The sequence below is a fragment of the Phaethon lepturus genome, unplaced genomic scaffold, assembly GCF_000687285.1.
Source record: "Phaethon lepturus isolate BGI_N335 unplaced genomic scaffold, ASM68728v1 scaffold6804, whole genome shotgun sequence".
Lineage (NCBI taxonomy): Eukaryota > Metazoa > Chordata > Aves > Phaethontiformes > Phaethontidae > Phaethon > Phaethon lepturus.
Window position 1 is genome coordinate 19,084 of NW_010532574.1, and position 25,351 is coordinate 44,434.

Genomic DNA, 25,351 nt, shown 5'->3' on the forward strand with positions numbered 1-25,351 from the left:
CCAGCATGGAGTCCCTCCCAGAGGAGACAGTCCTCCATAAACTTCTCCAGTGTGAGTCTTTCCCATGGGCTGCAGCTCTTCACAAACTGCTCCAGAGTGTGTCCCTTCCACAGGGTACAGTCCTTCAGGAACATACTGCTCCAGTGTGGATCCCCCACGGGCTCACAAGTCCTGCCAGCAAACCTGCTCCAGCGTGGGCTCCTCTCTCCACAGGTTCAGAGGTGCTGCCAGGAGCCTGCTCCAGTGCAGGCTTCCCATTGGGGTTACAGCCTTCTTTGGGCATCCACCTGCTCCGGTGTGGAATCCTCCTGTGGCTGCAGGAGGATATCTGCTCCACCGTGGAGCTCCATGGGCTGCAGGGGCACAGCCTGCCTCACCATGGTCTTCATAGGCTGCAGAGGAATCTCTGCTCCGGCACCTCCTGCCCCTGCTTCTTCACCTTGGTGTCTGCAGAGCTGTTTCTCTCACATATTCTCACTCCTGCTGCAGTTGTGCCATTATTTTTCTCATCTTAAATCTGTTGTCCTGGAGGCATTACCACTGTTGCTGATGGGATTGGCCTTGGCCAGTGGCAGGTCCATTTTGGAGCTGACTGGCATTGGCTCCATTGGACATAGGGGAAGTTTCTAGCAGCTTCTCACAGAAGCCACCCCTGTAGCTCCCCCTGCTACCAGAACCGTGCCGTGCAAACCCAATATAGGGCGTCTGTAAGGAGGAACATCAGCACAAAGGAGGTCTTCGGCAGCTTTGGCAGCAACTAGCTGTTAGAACATATTAGTTGTCACAAAACCACAATTTTAAGGAAGCCTGAAGAGTGGGTGTCCAAAAAAAAAGAATGTTTAAAAAGCCTCAGAAAACTCTTGAGAGCGGCTATGAAGCAGCAGAGCTAACTGAATTTCTAAAAAACACCAGAAGTTTTTGAAAGTTATATTGAGAATACCCATTAGCAGGCAGGCTGAAGTGAAACAGCATTTCTAAAACTGACAACAGCTTTCCTGCAGTCTTGTTTTATTTTAGAAATATAGCCATGAGAATACATTCAGTCAAATGTTTTCAGTGGAGGTTTCTTAATATGCATATTCTTTTGTATATGCTTGCTGAAGAAATTGTTTTGATAGAGAGAAAAATAAGTGCCTTTCATTTCTTTCTCCAAGAAAGCTAATTTATTACCTAGTGACCTCAGAATAGACTTTTTTTTCCCCTTTTGTGCTGATAATGGCATTTCCTTCCTTTTTGATCTGGAGCATTATAGGACTATTTTGAAAGAGCTAAAACTTGATCTTTTTTTATAAAATCTGTGTCAATGGAGCAATAAGTGCAGTTGTGATGCTAACTTTCTGATTCTCATAGGTTAGAAAAAAGGCTATTACGTTCCCAATCTCATTTGTATCCTACAGGTATCACTGTGGTCTTGTACCTGGAAGTTGGAGATATTAATCCAATTTCAGGCAGTCTAGAAATGTATGTATTTTAGAGACATACCATCTTTCTGGTCAGAGGCAAAGGAATGGAAAGGCAATAAGCAGCTATTTTCTAAGCCACATTAAAGCAACCTTAGGTTCACGGTAGGATAAAATTAAAAAAAAATTGTAATGGAATATTGGAGTTCAAGAACGGGAGTTAAAAAAAAAAAAGGTTATATATGCCTGTGAATACAATGTCAATTTTTAATGTTCTTACAGGTAAAGGCAGTGAAACAACGCTTGGAATATGATACCAGTGACCTCGCCCAGAAGCTGTGTAGAGCAGAGCAGGCTTTATTAGAAGCCCAGGCTAAGGAAACTGATTTGACAAGAAGCTTTGAGGTAACCATTGCAGAAGAGTAGTTGATAGAATTAATAGCATAAATTAGCAGTTTTCAAACACTGATGCTGTCGAGCATTTGCTCACATAGTGTATTTTCCCATAAGCAATTTTAAACTTTTATGGATTATCTTAAAAATGTGTCTTGTTTGTAACACAAAAAGAGGTCTTCACTAATGTCATGTAAATGAATGAAATTTGTCGAGTTGGCTGTGCAGTCAGGATTCATTCCTGTAATGCTGCTGATATGGTTCTAGTTCATGTTGGACTTATCTTTTATCAAAAATAGGGCTTTGTTTCAAGAGATTCTTGCTTTTGGTCCTGAAATAAAAATATATCAATGCTTGTCTGATTCTAAAAGTAAATTCTAGAGTCATTGACTACTGCTTTGATGCACACTGCCAAACTCAGCAATTTTGTAAAAATATTTACTATGTTGTCTTTTTTAAAAAAATATGCATTTTTCTTAGAAGAAACATAGTCCAGGAAATATACAGTGCTGTAAGAACTTCCCCCCAGATGAAGACAAATTCAGAGAAGTCTTTGGATGCTGCCATACTACCTCATATTCACACATGCAGAAATCTTTTAACTTTAATGGCTCCTTTGTCTTCTCAGTAATATTGTTTTGCTTTGGTGGCAATTAGAGCAGCTACACTTGAAAATATTACAGTTGTTCTCCTTTATTTGGGGAATCAGAAGTAAAAAAGGAAACAGAGCTCAATACCGATGTAATCCATGTCACAGTTTGTTTTATTTAAAAACTCATTTTGCTTGTTGCCTGTTGTCATGAGCAGATATAAAATAATCTGGTATAATTTCTGCCAAAAAAATGACCTGGCAAAGTTCTATGATAAAATTTAAAGTAAAATAGTGGATTTTGTTCAGATCAGCACAAACATTGGTACAGCTTTAGTATGTTGTGAAACTTTAGGTGCATTCATGCTGGTAGATTACAATGTCTGGGAACGTTCCCAGCTATTAGAATGTGACTATTTATACTGTTAATTGTTAGAACAGCAGTTTGCATGGCTTTGGCCCAGCTGACTAGCACTCCTTCATACAATTCCCAGGCACAGTTTGGGAGTTCACATGAGCTTGGGACCATTCCCAGCAAGCAGTTTGGTTAGAGACACCTGATTTGGAAGATAGAAGACTTTAGTTGTACAGATATGGGCTGTTCCATGCCACTTGGCCTTGATGCCAGATAGGGTCCTTGAAACCTGAAACCTATTTACTAAATAAATGTAACTGGTGCCTTCCAGTGGTAAGGCGAATCAAGATAATTTTTGTTCTTCTGGTGTATCCCATAGTAGGAAAGCCTCCATCAAGCTTCTGCACATTCTTAACATAACCTTTCATATTTTTAGACACACAAAAAAAAAGATAGCTTGTGTCAGATATTGTGGGCTCATGCCCTTTCTGGCTTTGAAATTATGGAGTGACGTTAGATTTGATACAGTTCTTTAGAATCCCATTGTCAGAGAGCATCTAATTTGTGGAAATAACTTTTTTGCTGCAAATTCTTGGGAGCGCTTCATTTTATCTACCAGTTTTGTGTCCATCTTACTAGGCTGTAACTATAGTCAGATTTTTTTCTTCATATTTGTTTGTTTTGGTCAGACAGCAATTGAACAGCTGGTGACAGTGATGTTGTATTAGAACATGACCAATAAATTTATTAAGAAGCTTAATCTGGGGGAGATTGTAACATTTGAAGCAATCAGTAACACTACAGTTCTCTATCTTAAGACTTGCACATGAGAAAGCATGGTATATGTCATCAGAACTCAAGGCATGTCTTGTTTTCCTCAGTCTCATAAATAAGTATCATGCAAAGAATTACATAAAATTGTTTTGAAGTCTTTTGAAGCTTTGCTGACAGTAGATTTTGCTTATAGCAAAAGAAAACAAGAGTGAGATTGGCATTTCTTTTCCTTTATTAAGGAGAAGTTGTTGCAGTCTTACCTTAATGGTCTAACTACCCGGTGGAGAATACGGTTGTTATCTGGTTAATCCACTGCTTTGTTTAGTCCTTACTGTATAATAAGACTGGTCTTGCAAAAAAGTTGCAGAACAGATATGCTTGTGAGAATACAGGATATGCTTAGTCTAACGACTACTAAGCTTTGCAATGGTAATAGTTCAATAGCTTAGCAGTTCTGCAAGCAAACCCATAACTCTTACTGGAAAAATTGGTCAGTCAGTACCTAAACTGCTCGTAAGCCTGTCACGTGAAGAGTTTCTCCAAAATAAATAGTACTACCAGTGTATAGGTTCTGAAGCTTGCTTTGGTTTGGTTTTTGCTTTTTCAAGGGACAATTGCAGAATGGCTAACTAGTAATACAATGTCCAAGTAGAATCGGTAGCTGGACTAAAACTAAATGGATTCTTTTGCTTATAGCTTTGGAAAGTGTAAATGGCTAGTTACTATCAGATACTTAGTCCATTAAATCATGGATTCCTGGGTTTTGCTGAGTGCTGCTTATTGTGAAAGTTTGCACCAAATAAAAATAATTGGACCTTTCAGCCATTTTAATTCCTTAAACTTTGCTCATGTACTTGTATTGCATCTGTGTATGATGCTTTGAATGCAAGAAGTTTGGACACTTGTACTACTTTGAAAAATTATTGCTAAGATTACTAGAAAACTTTCTTCATTGAAATTTATATGTGACTGGATTTTTCTTTTTTAAACTGTGGATAGGGAAGGCTATGAGTAGAAGGGAAGGTAACTGTTAGTGTCAGCAACAATTTTAATCATGTTCTGAGGGTGATTTATTTACATTGTTGCAAAAACAAGCCTGCCATGCCAGCAAGCTTTTAATTTTTTTCATATAGACCTTTCCATTTCTTGAGCTTGACTTTTGTGAATTGCTGCCCATCTGCTAGTAGTAAATGGATGAGTAACTGACAGCCTGTTTCCAACTGGGCCATGCCAGTTCCATGCCATCTGTTGTCCAGCAGCACAGGAGTTTGGAGAAAAAGGATTAGTTTCCTTAAAAGGAATTTTATTTGGCTTCCTAGTTGCAATGTAGTTACATAGGTTTGTTTTGTGTTTTGTTTTGGTGTTTTTAACTCAATTTATTTGGAAGAAAATACTCTTAATGGTAAAACAACCCTCTGAAAGAGTAAGCACTTCTAAATAAAATTTGACTAGTGTTGCTATGATGATGTTGTTTAGTGGAAAGAGAACTTGTCTCTACATGAGATGGTAGGTGAAATGATCTATAAATTTCTTGTTAATTTTGATGCCATTGCAGGGATTTGTTTCCTTTGTTGCTTTGGAAAAGTAGCCTAATTTCATAAACTCAGATTTTGTAGGATATGTCCTGTCCTGTCTTGATCTGTTTGGGGCAGGTCACGTGGAGCTGTTTGCTCTATGCAAACAAGGGGCATGCTAACTACATAAACTGGCAGCATCTCTCGGATGCTGTCAACTAGTTAAAAATAGTTCAGCTTATGTTCCCAAGCACTGGTTATGAACCCAAGCATAGCTGCCCAAAGACTTAATAGGACCTAATGGAATATCTATCTTTTGATTCAAATTAACTGAGTTCTTTGAACTTGGCGACTCACATGAAATATGGTCTTATTTGGTTTTGTTTTAGGAAGTGAAGCAGGAGAAAGACCTTCTTGACAGTCAACTTAAAAAAAAATCGCAAGAGGTCCACCAACTTGAAGAACAACTAAATATGATCAAGCAGTCTCTAAAGCAGAGCCAGAATTTTGCAGAAGAGGTGAAAAGTGAGTTATGTATTTGAATTTGCAGAACCCCTGCAAATTTAATGATTTATCTTTCCCGCAATCCTGTAAGTTTCATTATGAATTAAGTAAAAAGGTTTCCACTGTGGGATATGATTAGTGTTTTTAAGCAACATTGAGTTTGTCCTAAATGGAAATTAATTTTTGTCTATGAAGATGTACAGTTCCTGAAGATATACAGTTTTGAAATTAATTGAAGTGTAATGGACATATTGACAAACTGAATTTTGTAGAATCTATTTAAAGCAGAAAATTTCCGTTTTGAAATTCCTTTTAGTGTTTCAGAGTTTAAAAACCAAAAAAGGTAGGAAAATGTTACATAACCACTGGCATTTGAGGTGTTTGTTTCTAATTGAGAACACAGTTTTTCAGGAATTGAGTTAAGTATACCTTGTAGTTCTGTTGGATCTGACTAAAAAAAGCAGATAGATTCCCACTTATTTCTGTGTATCCCACTTGTTTCCATGCATCAATCAAACTTCATGTAAGATTTCAAAATTAAGCTTTTGAATTTGATTCTGTTCTCCTTAAAATTAATGACCAAACTTTTCATTGCCTTTCAACTGATGATTTGGTTTTGATCATAAAGATTTGCAGCCTTTATCAGGTAGCTAGTGGAACATAATGCTTTGCTCCATCCCTGCCACCCCATACTGTCTATGTCTATGTCTTAGTCTGTTCCTATCAAGGCAAAGCAACAATTATGACAATTTGGAAAATGACTGTGTAAAATTAGGCATTCTTTGGCAGAAATGGAGTGTAAGACTGACCCACAAGAAGGTCACGTACTGGAATGAAACCTGTCCAGTTTAAATTAAAAAAAACAACAACCCAACATCCAACCAAAAAAACAACCACTGCTACTTTATATAAAAATTTGGTGAAAGTGAGACACAGGAACAGCAGGTAGTTATACCTGAGAAGTAATGACTGACTGACTTGGAGTGCAGGCTTGTATCAGACTGCAGAGTGGAAAGTTGACAGTGTCTATGTGTACATAGTGTCCGACAGCCTAAGGCGATATAAACAATCCTTTATCCCGTGATAGAACTTGAGACTAATGCTTTGCACTAGAATGAGAATTGAAAATAGTAAAAGTAACTAGTAATATTTAATCTAGAAGATTAGCAGTAGAATTGCTGGTATTGACTGGCAAAGATTTGATGCTGTTTTCTTTTACAGATAAGAATACTATTCAAGAAGCAGAACTGAAGTTACTGGAAGAGAAATTTCAAAAGCAAGAGAGCTCCGTTTTGCTGGAGAAGCTGAAAATAGCTTTAGCTGACATGGAAAAGCAACAAGGTTCTACCCAAGACCTGCTCAAGGAAAAAGATAATCATATTAAAGAACAAAACCGTAAAGTAAGTAAAATGGAAGAAGAATTGGAAGCTTTGCAGAGGCTCCTTGGATTCAAGCAGACAGAATGTGAAGTATTGCAAAAAGAGGCTACTGCTTTTTCACAATGGAAAAATGAAAATGATCATCTTATAAGTAAACTTAAGTCTGAAAAGGAAGGTATACTGACTCACATTAATGACTTGGAGAGTTCCCTTCAAAGTCAGCAAATCAAAAATAATGAGCACAATGAGAAACTCAGAATGATGGAAACTGAAAGTGACAGGAAATGCACACAGATTAGAGAACTTAAAGACATGCTGGAATGTAAAAGTGCAGAATTAGAAGAACAAAAAAAGGCTTTTGATGAACTTGAGCGGAAAGCAGAATGTTCTGATAAAAAGTACCGTAATGAGATAGAAAATATGTCCTGTAAAATATTCCAGTTTACCAACCAAGTTGGTGAACTGGAAGAGAAGTTACAGTTAGCAGCAAGTGAAGGACTGCAAAGGGAGCAATGTTACCATGACCTGCTTGGTGAATATGAAAAAATTTGTTGTCTTGTAAAAGCAAAAGCCACTTCAGAAATGACAGAAGTTGGAGAAGTTGATTTACAAAGTGGTCAGGATAAAACTGTGTTAGATATTACGCAGCTTGCAGCACATAACTCCATTGCTGAGGATCATGGATGTGCAAGAGCTTTTCTAGAAGTAGAAAAAAAAAAAGATTTGGCCATTTTACGAGATCAGATCTCTTCTCTTGAGATTTCCTTAGTGGCTCAAAAGCAGCTGAATTCAGATCAGCAGCAGCAGTATGAAGACTTACTGCAAATAAAGGGTGAAACAGAAGAAAGGTTATTTAATGTAGAACAGATGCATGAAAGTTTTGTGACAGAGACTAAACAGCACATTAGTAACTTGCAAGCGGATATTTCAGCACGTCAGAAATTAGTTGAAAAAACTTTAGCTATTGTTGAGGAAAAGGACATGCAACTGCAAACTCTAAATGAAAGACTAGAAAACCGACAAGCTGAGATTCAGGATTTAAAGATCAATAATAAAGTGCTTGAGGATTCAGTAAGACAGCTGAAGTTCTTGTCCGGAACATGGGATTCAGAGAAGAATGACATGTCTTCAATGATTTGCTCATATAGCAAAAAAATTGAGGAACTTACTGAAGAAAATGCAGCCCTTAGAGATTTAAGCAAAGCTTTAGAGCAAGAACAAAAAACTTTATTGGAAGAAAATAAAAATATTTCTGATAGTTTAAAGGAAAGAGAAGAAATAATTTCTGAAATGTCTGGAAAACACAAGGAGGAAAGACAACGTATTGAATCAAGAACTGAAGAAATCAAAACAGAACTTAAAGTTTTACAAGCAAAGTATAAATTGGTGGAAGAAGAAAATGCAAAAGTAACGAGCATTCTGAGAGAGCAGACAATTGCATTTGAGGAAAAGAAAGAAATATTAGAACAAGAGAAACGGGTATTTTGTGAGAATAAAGATATCTTACATAAACTAATAGCCTCAGAAGAAATAAAAAAGGATTTGGTTCAAGAACTTCAGCAACTGCAGTCAGAATTTTCCAGTATCCAACATGTGCCTTCTATGGAGCTTGACTGTTTAAGACAGGAAATGTTAAATGTCAGGGCAACACAAAATACAATGCAAGAGAAATGTGGAATCATGTTTCAAGACAAGGAGCAATTGGGGAAGGAACTAGAAACAAAAAATGAACCTTTAATATGTGACGTTAATTGTGAACAGAGACTCCATTCAGAACAGTTGAGAAAGTCCATGGAAGAAAAGGATGCTGAGCTGAATAAATACCAAGTTAAACTTGAGCTTCTTCAAATGGATTTTGAGGACAGAGAACTGTCCCTCGAGAACTACAGATTAGAAGTGATGCAACTGGAGACTGCTTTAAAAGGCATGGAAATAGAACTTGAGAAGAGTGTGAGAGAGAAAGAGAGACTGCAGCAAGAACTACTGTCTGTTAAAGACTTGAAAACTTCAGGTTCTCCACTTAAAGTATTAGATGAAGATGGCCACTCGCTGGAGTATAATTACGACAGTGTTTCCCAGAATTGTGGTGAAAGAGGAATGGATGAAAGTTATTCATCGGTCTTGCTGGCATCCTCTTTGCAGGTAACAATAAACAACCTGAGCGAGCTCGAGAAAATGTGTGACAGGTTGCAGAGGGAGAACATCGTATTAACCTGTGGATTTAAAGACTCAAAAACCAATGGCATCACAGATATTAATGAAGTGGCAGAGGAGAAAGAGAACATAGTGAATACAGGTAAAAATTTAAAAGCAGAGAAAGATATTTTTCCTGACGAAATTATGGATCAAAGTGATGACAGCAATCTGAGACTGTATTTTGATAATAAGGAAATGTCCTTCAGCCTTAAGGAATGCAGTACTGGACCCAGTTCTGACTATGAAGATTTAAAATTGTCCAGCAAAGAAGTTAAAACACACTTTGCTGAAATAAGAGAGAGGCTTTTGTCTTTCCAGAATGAACATATAAAATTACATGAACAACACTGCAGTATGAGCTCAAAGATATCTGAGCTACTGTCTTGCATTGAAATACTGAAGGCAGAAAATTCTGCACTGTCGACAAGTCTGAGCAATGCTCATATAGATTCTGTGGGAGTGCCACTATCTTCTAGCCAAAATGACACACTGTCTAAATTAGATGAAACTAAGTCCATGGTTTCTTCCTCAGATCTTTTTGAAAGTCCTTGTTTTATAAAAGTGGATAAGGTGGTTGATTCTTGTAACAGTGGTATCTGCAAATGGACAGAGGAAACGGATCAGCTGGACAGTTCTGCAGAAATAATTCCAGAAGATGCAACAAAAGTTTTTGTTGAAAATTGTCATAATGATCACAAATTGGACTCTGTTAGAGAGCCTAGGATTACTACTCCTAGAAAATCTAACCTTGAGAGTAGAATTGAAGAACTTCAGATGCTGTGTCAGACATATGAGAAGGCCATCAAGGTGCTCGAAGACCAATTTCACATTCAAGAGAATATGAAAAATGAGGAAATACATGAGCTGAAAAAAGTTATACTTTCTGAAAGAAAAGAAATAGATCATCTCAAGCAGCAAAATCTATCTGACAAGGAAGAATGGCAGCAGAAACTGAATAACGTGACTATGGAGATGGAGTGCAAATTGGCAGCAGAAAGAAAACAAACTGAGAATCTGTCTTTGGAGCTGGAAGCAGCAAGACTCCAACTACAGGTCCTTGATTTAAGTTCTCATTCACTGCTGTGCACCCATATTGAAAATGTAAGTAATTGCTGTCATGCAAATCAGTTTCATGTAAACCCTTTGATTTATGGTAAGCCAAATTTAAGGTGTTTAAAATTGTGTCCCACAGAAGCAGTACTGTTCTTTAGAGAAAGTAGAAAAATAATCTGTGCCTTGAGTTCTGGTTTATGCATCTTAAGGGATCGTGAGAAATAACAAATGATAACAAAACCAACAAGTTTAGTCTATTAGAGTTGTTTAATACCTTGCGCTACTTCCTGTTGTTTCTTCAGATCTGTGTCAGTGTGGATCCTGCTGTGTTAGTAGATGTGCATGGACTGTATGTATGTGTACTGTGCTTACAAGCTTAGTTAGATCTCTGATTTAATGGTCAGTTAAAGATGCACACAATTCCTTTCCACACTAATACACAGACACTTGAAGAAAGAAATACTGTTCCTTACCATACATAGCTGGAACTTTCTCAAGATGAAGTACTAAATTCGGATCATTCAGGTGCTGCCTTCAGACCCAGTTCTCTTTTTGTCCTCAAGTTTTGAAGTTACTCATTTTTATTGTCCCTTCATGGGAGAAGCAAACTAGGACTGCTTCCACACCTTTAATTCCTTTCAGTACTGTCAACAGCAGAACAGAACAAGCTGGTAGCAGAACAGTTAATTTTCATTTCAACATGAATTCCTTTAAAATACCTAAGGGAATGAGAAATTTGGAGGTCAACTCTGCTTTTTTTTTTTTTTTCCAGTGCTGTAGATGGTGTGCAACCAGTGAACTAGATTTTGTTGCTCCTTGTACGGAGTGGTAAAATCAAAATTTCACTCAGAATGGAGGAAAACCAGTTTAGTTCTTGCAGACAATGTATTAGACTAATTCCCCTTAAAAATAAATCCAAGTGCATTTTCTGCTTGTGAGAATTCCAGTTTTGACCATTAAGTCCTGTGCAAATGGCATCCAGTGCCCAATCAATATAGACTGCAAAATTGAATCTCAAGATACTCTGTGAGAGCAGTGTTAAAGTACTACATTTTTGGCCAACTGTGCAACACTGAGCAAACTGCTCTTTGCAGAGGAGAAAACCTTTCACTTCTCTGTGGTGTTTGCAATTCACATCGAGCGTCCACACTAATACACAGACACTTGAAGAAAGAAATACTGTTCCTTACCATACATAGCTGGAACTTTCTCAAGATGAAGTACTAAATTCGGATCATTCAGGTGCTGCCTTCAGACCCAGTTCTCTTTTTGTCCTCAAGTTTTGAAGTTACTCATTTTTATTGTTTCAAATGAGAGCATCAGGTGGTGCCAAATGTAAGCCCAGCTCTGACAGACAGTGGTAGTTTGGAAAATGGATTGCTTGAGGTTTTTGGCTTGTGTTCCTTGAAGATTTTCTGGTGTCTAATAGAAGATGAGCAGTAAACCTTTCCCCCATTTGTGTTACTAATAATTTTTCACTTTGTCACATAGACATCTATTTTTCCAAAATATGGAGGCATGAGATATACTTGCATGTAGTCTTTCAGTAGATTTGGCTGAAATTTCTCCCTCAGTATCTTTTAAAACCTTTTGGCCAAAGATGCATGTGTGTATAAATAAGTGTAAATCTTTTCCATTCTGAAGTAGAGAAGGATGCTACCTATTTTATTTCGCATAAGAGAGGAGCTTTAGTAGTTTAAGAAAACTTTTAACACCTTTGGGTTTTTTCTTTTCTGTACTCTTTTTCTTTTTTGTAACAGACTGTTTCTTAACCCTTGCAGAACACTGAACAAGAAAACAGTAGTCCTTATCAATTGGGAGTGCCTATTGAAAACTCAGCACTGAAAAGCAATAAACCTAAACTAATCCCCATTGAGAAAATGGCTGTAGGAGATGCCTCTGTGTGTGAAAATGTAACTGAGACTGATGAATCAAGATTAACAGAAGATCATACTGAGAAGATTTCTAGAGAGCATGAGTGTAGAAATATGTCAGGAAAAATAACCAGCCCTCCAGACCATGCCAGTGCATTGTTGTTTTCCAACAGTAGCATGTTTTCGAGTGCTGGGGATTCCTACGAAAATCAAATAACCACTGAAACACTTCAGGAGGAGGCAAAACAACAGACTGCTGAAAATTTGAAGCTGATCTACAAGACAGAAGAAAGCCATAAACCTGTTGATTTACTAATGAATGTTGAGCAATTAAACTCAGAGCTGAACTTTCAGAATGCACAATTAACTCCAAAGAGCTCAGCTTTTGCAGAACTGGAGGAAACTACTGTAGTTGTTAAGGCAGGAAGCTGTGACATAAAGGAAAAACTAGAATCAGTCTCTGTCAGTAAGCAGCAATTGTCTCTTAGAGTATTTTTGTTGGAAAAAACACCTGAGAACGTAAAGTCTGAGCTGGAGGTATATAAAGCTAGATTGTCTAATGCAGCAGACGCGTTGGATGGTGTCGAAATGACCAAAAGAGATTGTCCTGAACGATTTCTTGCAGCTGAAAATGAACAGAGGAGCCCAAAATCTGAGCAAGTTAATATTGAGAACCATGCTTTGTTCATAGCGCATGATATTGAAATGCTTCAGGCAAAATGCCGGCAATTGGAAAGAGAGAGGGAAGTTAACCTGAAAACTATTTCTAGCTTTCAAGAGCACCTTGTTTCAGTCACAGCTGAGAGAAATCATATTGGCCAAGAACTGAGTATTTTGGCTGAAAATAAAACACAACTGGAACAGAAATATCAGAAACTACAAGAGAAATTAAAAGAACTAGAGTCAACTAAGGTAGATTCTGCTAAATTCATTAGAAGGTTAGGGGATGAAGTGAGGACACAAATAAATCTGCCTGAGACTGCAAAATCTGATGTAAATCAATTATCAAATGAAACAGATAATCTTCTGCAGAAAATGCAAAGTTTGGAAAATGATGCTGTGTCTTTCACCTTAGAAAAAAGAAAACTCCAAAACGAAGCAGCAGATCTGAAGAAGGAGAAAGAGCTGATTGTAAGAGAATTGGAAATGATGCAGAGTAAATTAAGTTCATCAGAAATGGAAAGTTCAAAGCTTTCCAGATCTTTGGAAGGCTTGTTAATGGAAAAAGGTGAACTTGCTGCTAGACTCAGCTCAGCACAGAAAGAAGTAGACCAAATGCGATATGGAATTGAGAAGCTGAAAGTAAAAATTGAGTCTGATGAGAAGAAAAAACACCACATTGCTGAAAAGCTGAGAGAGAGTGAACGGAAAGCTGACTCTCTTATGGATAAAATAGAGAGGCTTGAAAGAGAATTGGAGATGTCAGAGAAAAATCTAGAAGATGCAATTATTCAGTCGGAGACTGCTAAAGCAGAGGCAGAAACATTAACAATGGACATGGAAGAGATGACTGAAAAGCTGAAATGTTTTAACTTAGAAATTGATGTCCTCACCTCACAAAAAGAGTGTTTGGTTAAAGATTTAAAAGAAAAGCAAGATAGAATCCTTGAACTAGAGTCTTCAATTTTGACTACAGCAAAACTGTTAGAAGAAAAGGAGGAAGAAAAGATGCAAATGAAAGATGAGTTTGAAAATACTGTGGTATTGCTCAAAACTGAGCTCAAAGATACAAGTGAGAAATTAGAGTTTTCTTGCAAGGAGGAAGCAGATGCTAGAGCAAAAGAGCAAGTCTTGATTAATCAGGTGGCTCATCTTGAGCAAGATAAAACAATACTATTACAGGAATGTCAGCAAATAAAAAATGAAAATATCAAATTGGATCAAATAAGGGAAGTACTTGTTCAAGAATTGATGGATTGTAAACAAAAACTTGATGAAAAGGTGCAGGAAAATTGTGTTCTTCAAAAGCAGGTGAAAGAAACACAGGAGCTGTCTTTACAGCTGACAGACATGCAACATGAGCATGAATGTTGGCACCAGCAAAAAAAAAGGCTGCAGAATTTGATTGCTGAGTTAAAGCTGAAGGAGCAACACTTTTCTGATAATGAAACATTTCTGGATATCCTTAATGTTCTAAAAGTGTCTTATAAGGACCTTGAGAAAGAATTGGAATCTACACTTTGTGAAAAGAGCACTTTATCTAAAAAGGTAATACCATTTCCATTAAGGTAGAGTTCCCTTTTTAGGAGTGAGGGTAAAGTGTCTTCTGGGCTTACCACTTCCTTAATAAATTATATCTTAAAATAACTTTAACCTCAGACTTTTACGGTAAACACCCTATTTTTAAAATTATGTTTTCAATGCAATCATGAGTTTGCATTGAAGTTACAGAGCTGGAAAGCACGCCATTGTTTTGTGTAGGATGAATGGGAAGGTTTCTTGACAGTAGGCATAGAAGTTTAAGTAATCAAATAATGCAGGATAGTTTCATCTTTCCTGTAGACGAAAAAGAGGAAAGACAAATTAGTACTGGGTGAGTGAGTTTTTATATCAAGTATAAGTACTTTGGGATCTCAAAAGAAGGTCAAACAACAATTGGACACTTGCCATGTGAAAATAGTATTAGCATGTTGTGACTCTTGCTTGGGGTTGGACCAGCTATGGGAATAAAATAATAATAAAAATCTTAAAAACTGCTTGTTGCATGTAAGGAAATTCTTTGCAGGTCATGGCACATATATTAAAAATAATTATGGAAAATGTAATTTCAGGTAAATGAACTAACTGAAAGTTGTATTGAGCTGCAAGTCAAGCTTAGTGACACTGAACAGAAGATTTCCAAATTACAGGAAGAATCTACCATAGAAAGGAACAAGCTTGCTGAAGAAATGCAACTGCTTCAGGAACAATTGGAAAAGAGCAAAGTTAGTTACTCCATGTGTAGTATTTCTGTGTTCAAGGCCAGATGCTCAAGTACAGTACAAGTGTGGAGGCTGTCAAGGGAGCTGTGCTAATGTACAGTATCAGAGGTTCTTGCTTCCAAACTTCCAAAAATTAAATGTTCTGTTCTGAGATAGAATGATGATTAGTTAGTATTTTTTTCTCTCTTCTTTCTATCAAAACTATGTTTTCTTGGTCTGAAGGCCACAGGTGGATATCTAGAAATCTTTCAGTGCCAAGAAATTCTTTCTACTACAGGCATTCAATCATGACACTGAGGGTGTTAGATAAAAAGTGTGACATTTCTCAAGTTTGTTTTAAAACTAAACTACTTTCAGTGTTTCAGTAGCATTAAACTGCTTTCAGGACAAAGCCAAAGAAGAAACTGTTTTAGAGTGTTTATTTTTAATTTGTACATATTTAATTCTCAGAGGCTGTTTTACCATCTAGATGACTGTAGGTCTTATTTGTGAACATTACTATGTGTTTAAAGCAGCTTAAGTGATCTTCTGGCCTACTAAAGTTATTTACAAAATGTTATAACCAGGGGCTTGTTTCTGTTGTGGCGTTGAGGATTTTGGAGGAGGTGGGGAAAGAGATTTCTGCGACTTTCAGAAATCCTGTATGGAAATACAGGCTAGCTGTCCAAAAAGTACAGTTACGAAAGTGAATCAAAATGAAAATGCTTAGAAAGTGGTGTCATCCTAGGGTGAGGAAAGTGACCCTTAACCTTTCAAGTCACTCTCAGAAGGAGCAATGTTTGGAGAGGTTAAGCTTTGATTTGTGGCAATGCTGCTTGATTTAACAGTGTTGGCAAACTTGCACTTGGCATAGCCCTCAGATCATAATGTTTCTTTTTAGAAGAACCTCTTTTGCCTCCTGTCCTGCCTTTTGTGTTCATTTTGTGTTCCATTCTTATAGTGTGTTTAGCCTCTGTCAAATACTTTTTTTCTTACCAAGTTGTTTTTGGAAATTCAAAGACATTTCAGATGTAAAATCAAGTAGTTTAATAGATAACTGTTTCTCCATTGAGAAAATTCTAAGTAACAAAGAATGTGCTATTACTGTTTACAGATTCAGCTGCATCGAACTATGTCAGAAAAAAATGAACTGACTAAGAGTTTGGAGATGGTCCAGAAAGAACTACAAGAGAAAGAAAGTGAAATGAAAAGGCAAATATCAGAATACAAAGACAGACTACTTCAAGCAGAGAAAGAGCATCAGGATGCTCTGACAGAAGCAAACCAAAAGGTAAATCAAAAAATGGGAAGAATGATGCTGTGAGTTTTTAATTAAACTCTATGTAAAATTTTGCTGATCCTATTGCAAAAGAAATTGTCTTATGCTAACAATATCTCTGAACTCTATATATACTCACCTTGGAACTCAGTAACTGTTCAATTAACTTTTATTTCCTATAGTAAGTAGTTAAAGGTGAATTTATCTCAGAATACTGTAAGCATTAAGTGTGTATATAATTTATCTGGGACTACATTTGATAAAGGGAAAATAACAGTACGTTTTAGTCCAGGAAATGGTTGTTTTGGTACGAATTGGGAAGAAAGATTAACCACTTTAGGATATAGGAGCAAATTTGTTGGAAATGCATTTGTCAGCCATGCTGTATACAAAGAGCTGTCATCTTTACTGCAGAAATACCTGTCTATGAATATGTACTTGAGGCCAGTAGGACACGGGCAAACAATTTACTATAATTATTTCTTAATAATTTTCATTCTTGTGAAAATAAAGTTAATTTAAGAGCAAGTTATAGTACAATATAAGAGCTTTCTAATGTCAGACTTCTTAGAGGCAAGTTTCTGGTATTCAAAATGCATACTTGAGACAAATTGCTCTTTCAGTTTTAAACACCTCAAAACATACCAGGCAAATTTGCTGTGGAATTCCTGTGGGCTGTGATATGCTCTTAAGTACACCTTTAAAACACAACTCAATGTCCTTTTTAGTATCATAGTAATTAGGCACATTTTCTTTCTCTAGAATGAAGTAGAAATTGAGGCCTGTCAAGATAAGGTGAATTCTCTGGAGCACTTTATCAGCTCACAAAAATTGGAAATTGAGCATTTGAAGTCAAATAAAGAAGAACTACATAAGTCCCTTAAAGAAGCTAATCAAACCTTAGGAGAACTCCTGAAAGCTAAGGTAAGAAAAATACGTAAACATTGACAATTACATGAGGCTCAAGGCACCATGTAGTAAAATAAAGATAGAATTGGGAACCAGTGCTCCAGAGCTTTGGCTTGACTTTGATACAGTCTTTGTTTCACTAATGAGAATATAAAGCACGGAGGAAACATGGTTGTTATTATTCTACAGTAGAAAAATTCTGTTAGGTATGACACGGCTGAGCTCACCTATTATTGGTTTATGTGATAGTAAACACAGAAGCCTCTTTTCTACATTGGACATTGCGACTGGTTTATAAAGTGGTTAGAATACACTCAGAGATTTTGCAGTGCCTCTATTTTCTGTATGTGAATTACTTTGATGATAAAAGATACCATGTTCTGTCTTAAGCATTAGTCTTGATACGTTGCTTTTGATTCTTGAGAGTTTATCAATTCCGTTTTATGTAGAATTGCCATTACAAGTATTAACTCGTGTAATTCTCTAAATGACGGAACTGTTCTCAGTGATAATAGAATATGAGCTCCACATACTGTGAACAACTGATAGCTGGGAACAGTTCTAGATGTGCTTGGTTTACTTTGTAGTAGCACAGGTGAAGTTTAACTGTCCATATAATGGAATTTCTGTATTAATTTCCCCTGCACTTTTCTCATCTATCTCTTTGGGGCGAGGGGGGGGTGGTGGTGGTGGTGTTTGCGTTTTGTTTTGGGTTTTTTGTCCTGCTTCTGTCCTGTTATTGCTGTCTCCAACTCTGTACTCCCACTTCAAGAATAAGTATTTCTCTAAATGCACTCTTGAAGAAGCATAGTCAATTCCGTTTACTTGCAGGTAAACACTAAATTGCAATACGTTTATCTTGCTCCACAGTTCTTTATTCCATAGGGCCTGTGGAACTGTGGTGTTAATTTGTTTAATACCGGCAGTCCAATGATATAGTACTATAGGATATGTGCAGTGATAGAAAACAGTACCCATGGTAGTGTAAATGTAGCATCCAAGGCTTCCAGCTGTGCTCACTGTGTGGTATTTGCACACGTGTTTGGTACCAGACCAGATGAGCAGGGAGCGGCTCAGGAGAGTGGAAGTGGGTGGAAAGGAATGATCTGCTGCTGCTCCGAGTAGTATTTTTGAGCTGGAATTTAGAGTGCAAAGCAGGCCTGGGTTATCTTGCCTCTGTGATAACAGGATACATTAGGGACAGAAAGAAGAATAGAGGAGACTCAGACTAGGAGAGTAAAATTTGGAGTATTGGTTTGAAATCTGTTACCAGGAAAGCAGCGCTTTCTTAAGCCATGTCAATGAAGTGATAACAGGTGAAAAAAGGACTGCTACCTTAGAGTTCATACAGCTTTCTCATAGGTAGTCCTGAATGTTTCTCATGCTAGTCCTGATATCAGTAATCTGAACGTTCCTAATTTGTTGGTATAACTGAAGAGAATAAGTCTCCCTTATTGGTATTTGAATTCTTGTTTTTCTGCGGTGTTAATCACCTGTATGTACCCGTTTAGTAAGCAGACTTTCATGTTTCCTGCAGTAAAGGAACTGCTGTAATGAGGTTGTACAGAAACAAGCATGCATTACAACCATGCTCTACAGCTGATATTGCGTAACAAGTTGAGTTTCTATTGGACATTCTAATGTTTAAATGGAAGAATTATGTTTCTGGTGTAATAACTATGGATCTTATTTTGTAGGCGGATAATATTAACATTATAGTTCAGCTGAAGAAGGAAAATGAATTTGCCCACAGTAAAGTGCAGCTGTGGATGAAATCTTGTAAGCAGATGGAACAGGAAAATGAAATGTTGCAGAAACAACTAGTAGAACGTGATGAAATATTAAAGAAGAAAAATCTAACTATGTCTAAGTATAAGAAAGAAGGTAACTGAATCTAGATTCAATCTTAATGCTTTCTTAGCAGTGCATTAGTTTGTAAAACTTTCTTTTTTCTAAACTTTCCTAAAATGTCCATTTGTATATGCAACTCTAATGCAGACCATGATTCTTAACTAGTATAAAAAAGTACAATTTCAAACATGCCAAACATTTTAAAAATCTAGTTCATTTTCTTTCTCTTAAAGTATCAGAGGCAATCCTGGATTATGAATATATATTTTAAATATTACATTTTTTGATTAAAAAAGTCTTCAGGAAGAAAGGGGAGTGTTGTTCTTAGTAACTGAAGTTTGTGTACAAGTTCTTTTATTGTTTTCCAGCAGGCTTTCCCCTCTGATTCTTATGCTTTGTTCTTTATATTTTGGCTTATCTCATGAGATGCACTGTATTGTAAATGATACTTAAAGTTAGGGGTGCAAACTCAAGTGTTCAGAAGTTAAAAAATGACAGGGAAAATGTTTGCCCATGCAATGGTCAGGGACTCTTTTAAAATTTTGCATGTTTGTTCTCTATTTAGCAAATACATTGTTATGTCTAACATATCACCCATTTTGTTATACGCTGTCACTTTTTTATAGTTGGGCAGTTACAGAACATCTATAATGAATTAAAAGATGTGTGACCATTGCATTATAAATTCTTATATATGCATCTTTTTTATGTCAGTTATATGTATAAAGGTATTTTGCTTTTGAAAGGTGCTGATGAGAATGCCATTACAGAAGAAATTAAGTTAAAATTGGAAGAATTACAGGAATCTACAGAAGTGAAAGCCAGAGAAGCAAATGAGAACTTGGAGAAATACTGCTCCCTAATTGTTAAATATTATAAACTAGAGGAAGAAAATGAGATGCTAAAAACACAAGTCAGTTTGTTGAGTGCTCAGCTGAAACAGCCAAGAAGTGATGCTGTCAGCACTCCTTTACTGAGTTCAGATAACTCATTAACAGTGAGCAATCAGTCTCTCAAACAGATGAGGTCAGATGAAGATACTACTAAGCTTTCAATTAAAAGGCAGAGATGTGAAGACAGCAGGAAAGATAATGGCGAACCAAGATCCCCTGTGCCAGAGACCTCATCCAAAAAAAAAAGGAAGGATAATATCTGTCAAAATCTGCTGGGTCAGGAGAACACAGACGGTGAGCCAGATGGGCTTCCAGAAGTAGTGAAAAAAGGTATTTATACTGTTTTATAAAGGCAAACATTCTCTGAGCATAGCAGGTGTGTGTTTTCCTCTTGTTTTGCTGAATTAGTTTTACTCTGGGTGAGTAAAACTCATAGGTGACTGTGTAAACATTTTTGGTGACGGAAGGTGAAAGTAGTCAACGGGAGATGTGCCAGTTAGTGCCAAGCTAGTGTTTCTGGAGCTGTGGTGTTAGACCAGCATAATATATTTATGTTGGTTTAGTAACTACCATTCTGCTAAGAGTTAAATAGCCCTGGCGGTTACAACTTTTTAGTTCCTCGTGATGCATGTATTAGAGGCTAAGCATATGATATCTAACAGCAACAAAGTTTTGCTGACAGAAGACTTTGTCTAGTCATTTAAAAGCATTAGTTGAACCATTCACTGAAACTTAGGGGAGAATAGATGTGGAGTGAATCTAATGTTAAAGGCCACAAGATTGGAGTGCTAGAGTACGGTGCTGTGATGGAGTCATGCTTGATCCCTTCATGCTGCCACAGTTCCTTCGGTGTTACTCCTTATGAGGTCAAAAAGGTGGTTAATAGCTATGTGGAGTCTGACTGGTAAGTGGTTGGTGGTGAGAGCTGCAGGGAGGACTCTGAGGAATAAGGTCAGGGCTGCCTTGTGTCTGACATTGTCGGGCCGGCTGGCTCCAAAGGGACAAAACCGTGCACCAAAATGGAACCAGTCAGAGGTGTTGCATCTCTGTGAAAGCGTGAGTAAGAAAGGGCGGTAAATACTGAGATGAAGGAAAAACAATGCAGGCACTGGAGGGACAGGAGTAATGCTGAAGCAAATTATTGTACTGTGCAGGGCATGGGGCTGAGGGGGGTGGTGGCGACCTGGACAGGAGCTGCAGGGCAGCCCAAGGGGGGCTGAGAGGATACTGAGCAGGAGGTACCACCCCAGAGGGACTACAGCCAGTGGGCTCCTCCATGCCTGAGCAACTGAGTTAAAAACAAGGAGCAGGATTTGACCCCCTTCTCCTGTGCTCCCATCACCTCACTGAAGGTGTAGTGTGCGGCGAGGCGATTGGAGACCAGAAACTGAGGAGGAGAGGGGTCTGGAGGGAAGCAGAGGTGTCTTTCCCAAGTGTTTGTTTATTTGTGTGCTTTTATTTTTTCAGTACCAGAATCAGTAATTAAAAGTGTGTTAATTGGCAGTACTTCAAATCGATTAAAATTCCCTGAGTCAAAACTGCCTTGCTCACAGCAGTAATATATTACCATCTTCATGAGAGTTCAGTTTCATTCTACTATGAATGTCGTAAAATTAGGTAGCCTGATTTTCCATATAAAGGTTCACCATAGCAGAAAGTAACTGAGAAGATTGCACAAATCAGGTCTTGAAAAATATATTGTACGTTCAACTACCCATTAAGTACCCCTTGGTAATAAATGCAATTGCAATCATTAAAGGACAAGCCATAGATACACTGAATCACCTCAACTTTGGTGATCACTCCCAGAAGTCAGAATTTCTAAGTGTACATGTTATTTGCATTTTTTTTTACCAGTATTACAATTTTTCTGGAAATACACTTGTTCTGAGGACATCTTACAGTTAATATTTGGCTTCTAGGCTAAGTAGAGATATAATAGATAATCTATAACATTGTAGTTCGACATGGGAAAATATGAAAAAATCAAGAATACTATGTCACGGTATTGTGTTCTAATTGAATTTTAGTAAAACCAGTACATGTTTTCAGACTGAAATTATCCTCCAGATAATAATGTACCTGTAAAGAAAAATACCAGACACTTTGCTATGAAAAAAACCAACTCTGCTGTAGAATTACTGTTGTACCTCATCTACAGTTTCCAGGGCTTGCATATGAATTTTGGAATACACAAGATCTGTTCATCAATCTTTTTGATCCATTTTCTTCAGCAGAACAAATTATTTATTTTAATCAGCTATTTTTATCCCTGTTGTGGAAAAAGAAGATCCCTTTGAGAAAGTGTAACTTATTCAGCTGTTTTTAATAGAAGCTGTTTATTTTTCAGGGTTTTCTGATATCACCACGGCAAAGGTTAGCCCTTACATTCTACGTAGAACAACCCTAAATCTAGGGACCACTCCCAATCTGGCTTCCCCAAGCGAGAAATTGCCTTTGCCTACACAAGATGTACGAAAATGCAGACCAGATAATCTTGGTGAGCGCTCCGGTTCGACACCTGGTGGCAGCAAACCACAAAAGGTAACTTTAAAAATATTTATCTGGGTATGAAGGCCATGGGGAAAACTAATACATTCACTAAATGTATTCTCTTGCCAAGTAAGTTTGAGGACATATCCTAATTCTTTACATTTCTCAGCAATACAGTGAAGATAAGATCATAAACACTGAATCACTAAAATAAGGACAGAGGTCTTGACCATGCTAGCAATCTGCAAATTGTTCCTGTGATGTAATTTGTGACTTCAAGGGGAAACCCATTGAGAAATGTAAATTAAATACAGGTATATTTTAAATTTCTTATAATGGATATTAAAGAGCAGATATTCCTTATACTGTAGTTACTTAGGTTTCAGAAAAAGTAAACAGCAAAAGAATTAACCTCTGGGAGTCTGAGTTGCGGCTAAGTTTTCTGCTAATTTTCTTGGAATTCCAGATTCGAGATGCTGTAAAATAACTATAGATATTTGAGAGTTGTTAAACATGTAACTAGGGAGCATTTAGATGGTAAAGAAACTAGACTTTAATGTTAGTGCTTACCAGATTTTAAGGTTATCAAAATAAATAAGTACTACGGAGTTAGGTTTTGAAAGCTGATTTTTATTTTAAAAAGTTTAGTAACTGAAGTTTACATTAAATTTGCAAGTGTTTTCAGTAATACAATACACTGCCAAATGTTTCACAGTACATCAGTATAAGGTGTTCTTTCTAAGCTGATGCAAACGCTGTGCAGGTTATAGAAAAACGTTCCAGCTTTAGAACAGAAATAAACCTATTGTTGTCTGAAATATCTTCCAAAGGTTTTAACCATGCTATCTTGACCTGAGCCATAAAAGAATAGTTATTATTGATACTTCTTTACATGAGGGCTACATAGAAGTATGCCAGTATATAAGAATTATTCCAGTTTGCCAGGTTACACAAAAGCATTCTCTTGGCAGTCAGTGGAGTCTGCCACAGAGCCAAAAGTGAAGCCATAAAGCAAGAGTACAACTTTTGCTTTGTTTTTAAATGCAGTTATTTTGTGTTAGCTCATAATGTACATTGGCAAGATACCAGAAGTAAGTAAAGGCAAGAGCCACATAGTTTAGTGGATGTATAGATTTTGAATCCAGAAAGCACCTTTGGGAAGACAAGTCAGATCAGAGCCATAATTTGTTTTGAGCTATAGCAATAGGAAATCTGTATTTTGAAGTGAGAGTGAATCCACTGAATTAATGTATATTGTTTCAAGGGTTAACTGCCCTACTTGCCAAAATTCTCTGCTTCTTACAGACATTGCCTGGAGGTCTGTGTTTTATTACTGTTTCATTAAGTGATGCCAATAAATTTTATTTACACTCATTTATGTATGTTTTCCTGTAACTTTAGAAACAAATGGAGTGTGTTGCTTGTAAAGAAACTCAGCAGTGTAAAAAAGAAAGGAAGCCTTGGCAGCAGAAAGTTGTATAGTAATCACCTGCCAGTATGTTGTAAGCTGCTTGTAGGCTCTCGCTGACCACAGTCAAGGTTACAGCAAATAACAAGTAATCAGTAATAATTTTTCTTAATCTAACTGGGGGAGGGATTTCCCAAAAAGTCCTCCTCTTTGCTTAAGCTTGTATTGTCTAGGCCTAAGGACTGGCTACTCCTTACCTTCAATTGTAGAGGAGAAAATAAGATTTCAGGGTTGTTTCCCCCCCACCAAGCGTAAATATACAGAAGTCATCAGTTCCAGGAATTTGTGCCCCACTCTCTTGAATGTGGCTGGAGATATGTGTGTTTTATTTCAAGATGACGTACATCTGGGAATTTCTGGAGGAATTGCTCATAATATCATTTCATCGTTTGTTGAAACCATCAAAACTTGTTGTTTCATGCTTTATATTAATACAGTAAATGGTGTGCCTTATTTTAAAAGTGAAATAAGTCTTGTTTCCTTCTCTTTGACAGTTACTTCTATTCAATTCAGTTCAGACACCCAGTTTCAAACTGTTGCAAATTTCTCAAGGTGTTTAAAATATGCCGTGTCATTTTCATACACAAATTTATTCACTTTCCTATGTGAATTTAATGTAGAATATAAGCTGAGTTAAAAGGTGAAAGCAGTGGTTTCTGTCCAGATGTCAGCAAAAATATGACAACTATGTTTTTTGTTTGCAGAATGTGTACAGGAAAATGAAATACAGATCTCGGTATACAATACCTGTTACCTTAGTAAACAGATTCAGAGTACGGTCAGTTCTTGGCTTAGCTTTTTTCTGCTCCTAGCAAATAGCTTGCCAGCTGTGTAGCAAACATCCCATCTTACACCACACCAAAATGATTGATATTAAGTCTCACTGTATTGTATATTCAAAGTGATAAAAGTCTTCAAAATATTTTTCTCTGTTTTCAATATGTATGTATATGTGTTTTGCAAATTCCCGATATTTAGTCTTTTGCAGTGAGTCTTTTGACCTGCTGCAGAAAGCTAATACAGTTTTCCATTACCAGTAAAACAGTACATTTTTGTTTCTGTTACAGGTAAATGATGAACAGCGGTCCCAAGCAGTAACAGCTTTTCAACCAATGAAATCTTCCTCAAGGTCACCACTTTGCCCATATAAACAACCCACAAAAACTGTCTCTGATAATACTAGGGGGATTCATATGCTGCACAAAGCCAAAAATTCTCAACATGAACAAGGACCACTTGAGCAAGATGAGCAAAAAGAAAACTGTAAGGTGCAGTAAATCTATATGGACTTAATCACAACTTGGAATAACTGATGATCAAAATCCAGTTTGAGAAATAAATATTAGAACTATGTGGAGGGCACCATTTTCTCTTATCCAATGATTAATGATATGTGCATTCTGCAGAGCTTGTTCTTGAATATCTACTAACACCAATAGTCACCCACAATTGTGGAATGATAATGAAGGAACAGATATAACTGATCTTCTGTAGAATTTTGTGTAAATAATTTTTCATAAGTCTGTT

The 25,351-nt window shown here is 37.1% G+C and overlaps 1 protein-coding gene across 1 annotated transcript in view; it reads left to right on the forward strand.

Moving 5' to 3' along the window:
- The window catches only part of CENPF (centromere protein F, 350/400kDa), a 43,279-nt gene extending 18,178 nt beyond the window's left edge, over positions 1-25,101 (forward strand). The window contains exons 9-19 of the mRNA XM_010284872.1: positions 1,683-1,805; positions 5,415-5,550; positions 6,751-10,205; positions 11,939-14,239; positions 14,803-14,955; positions 16,046-16,222; positions 16,973-17,134; positions 18,817-18,982; positions 19,720-20,193; positions 22,214-22,407; positions 24,892-25,101. Coding sequence (XP_010283174.1) covers positions 1,683-1,805; positions 5,415-5,550; positions 6,751-10,205; positions 11,939-14,239; positions 14,803-14,955; positions 16,046-16,222; positions 16,973-17,134; positions 18,817-18,982; positions 19,720-20,193; positions 22,214-22,407; positions 24,892-25,101 — 7,551 coding nt within the window. The remainder of the gene's footprint in view (positions 1-1,682; positions 1,806-5,414; positions 5,551-6,750; positions 10,206-11,938; positions 14,240-14,802; positions 14,956-16,045; positions 16,223-16,972; positions 17,135-18,816; positions 18,983-19,719; positions 20,194-22,213; positions 22,408-24,891) is intronic.
- Positions 25,102-25,351: the final 250 nt, after the last annotated feature.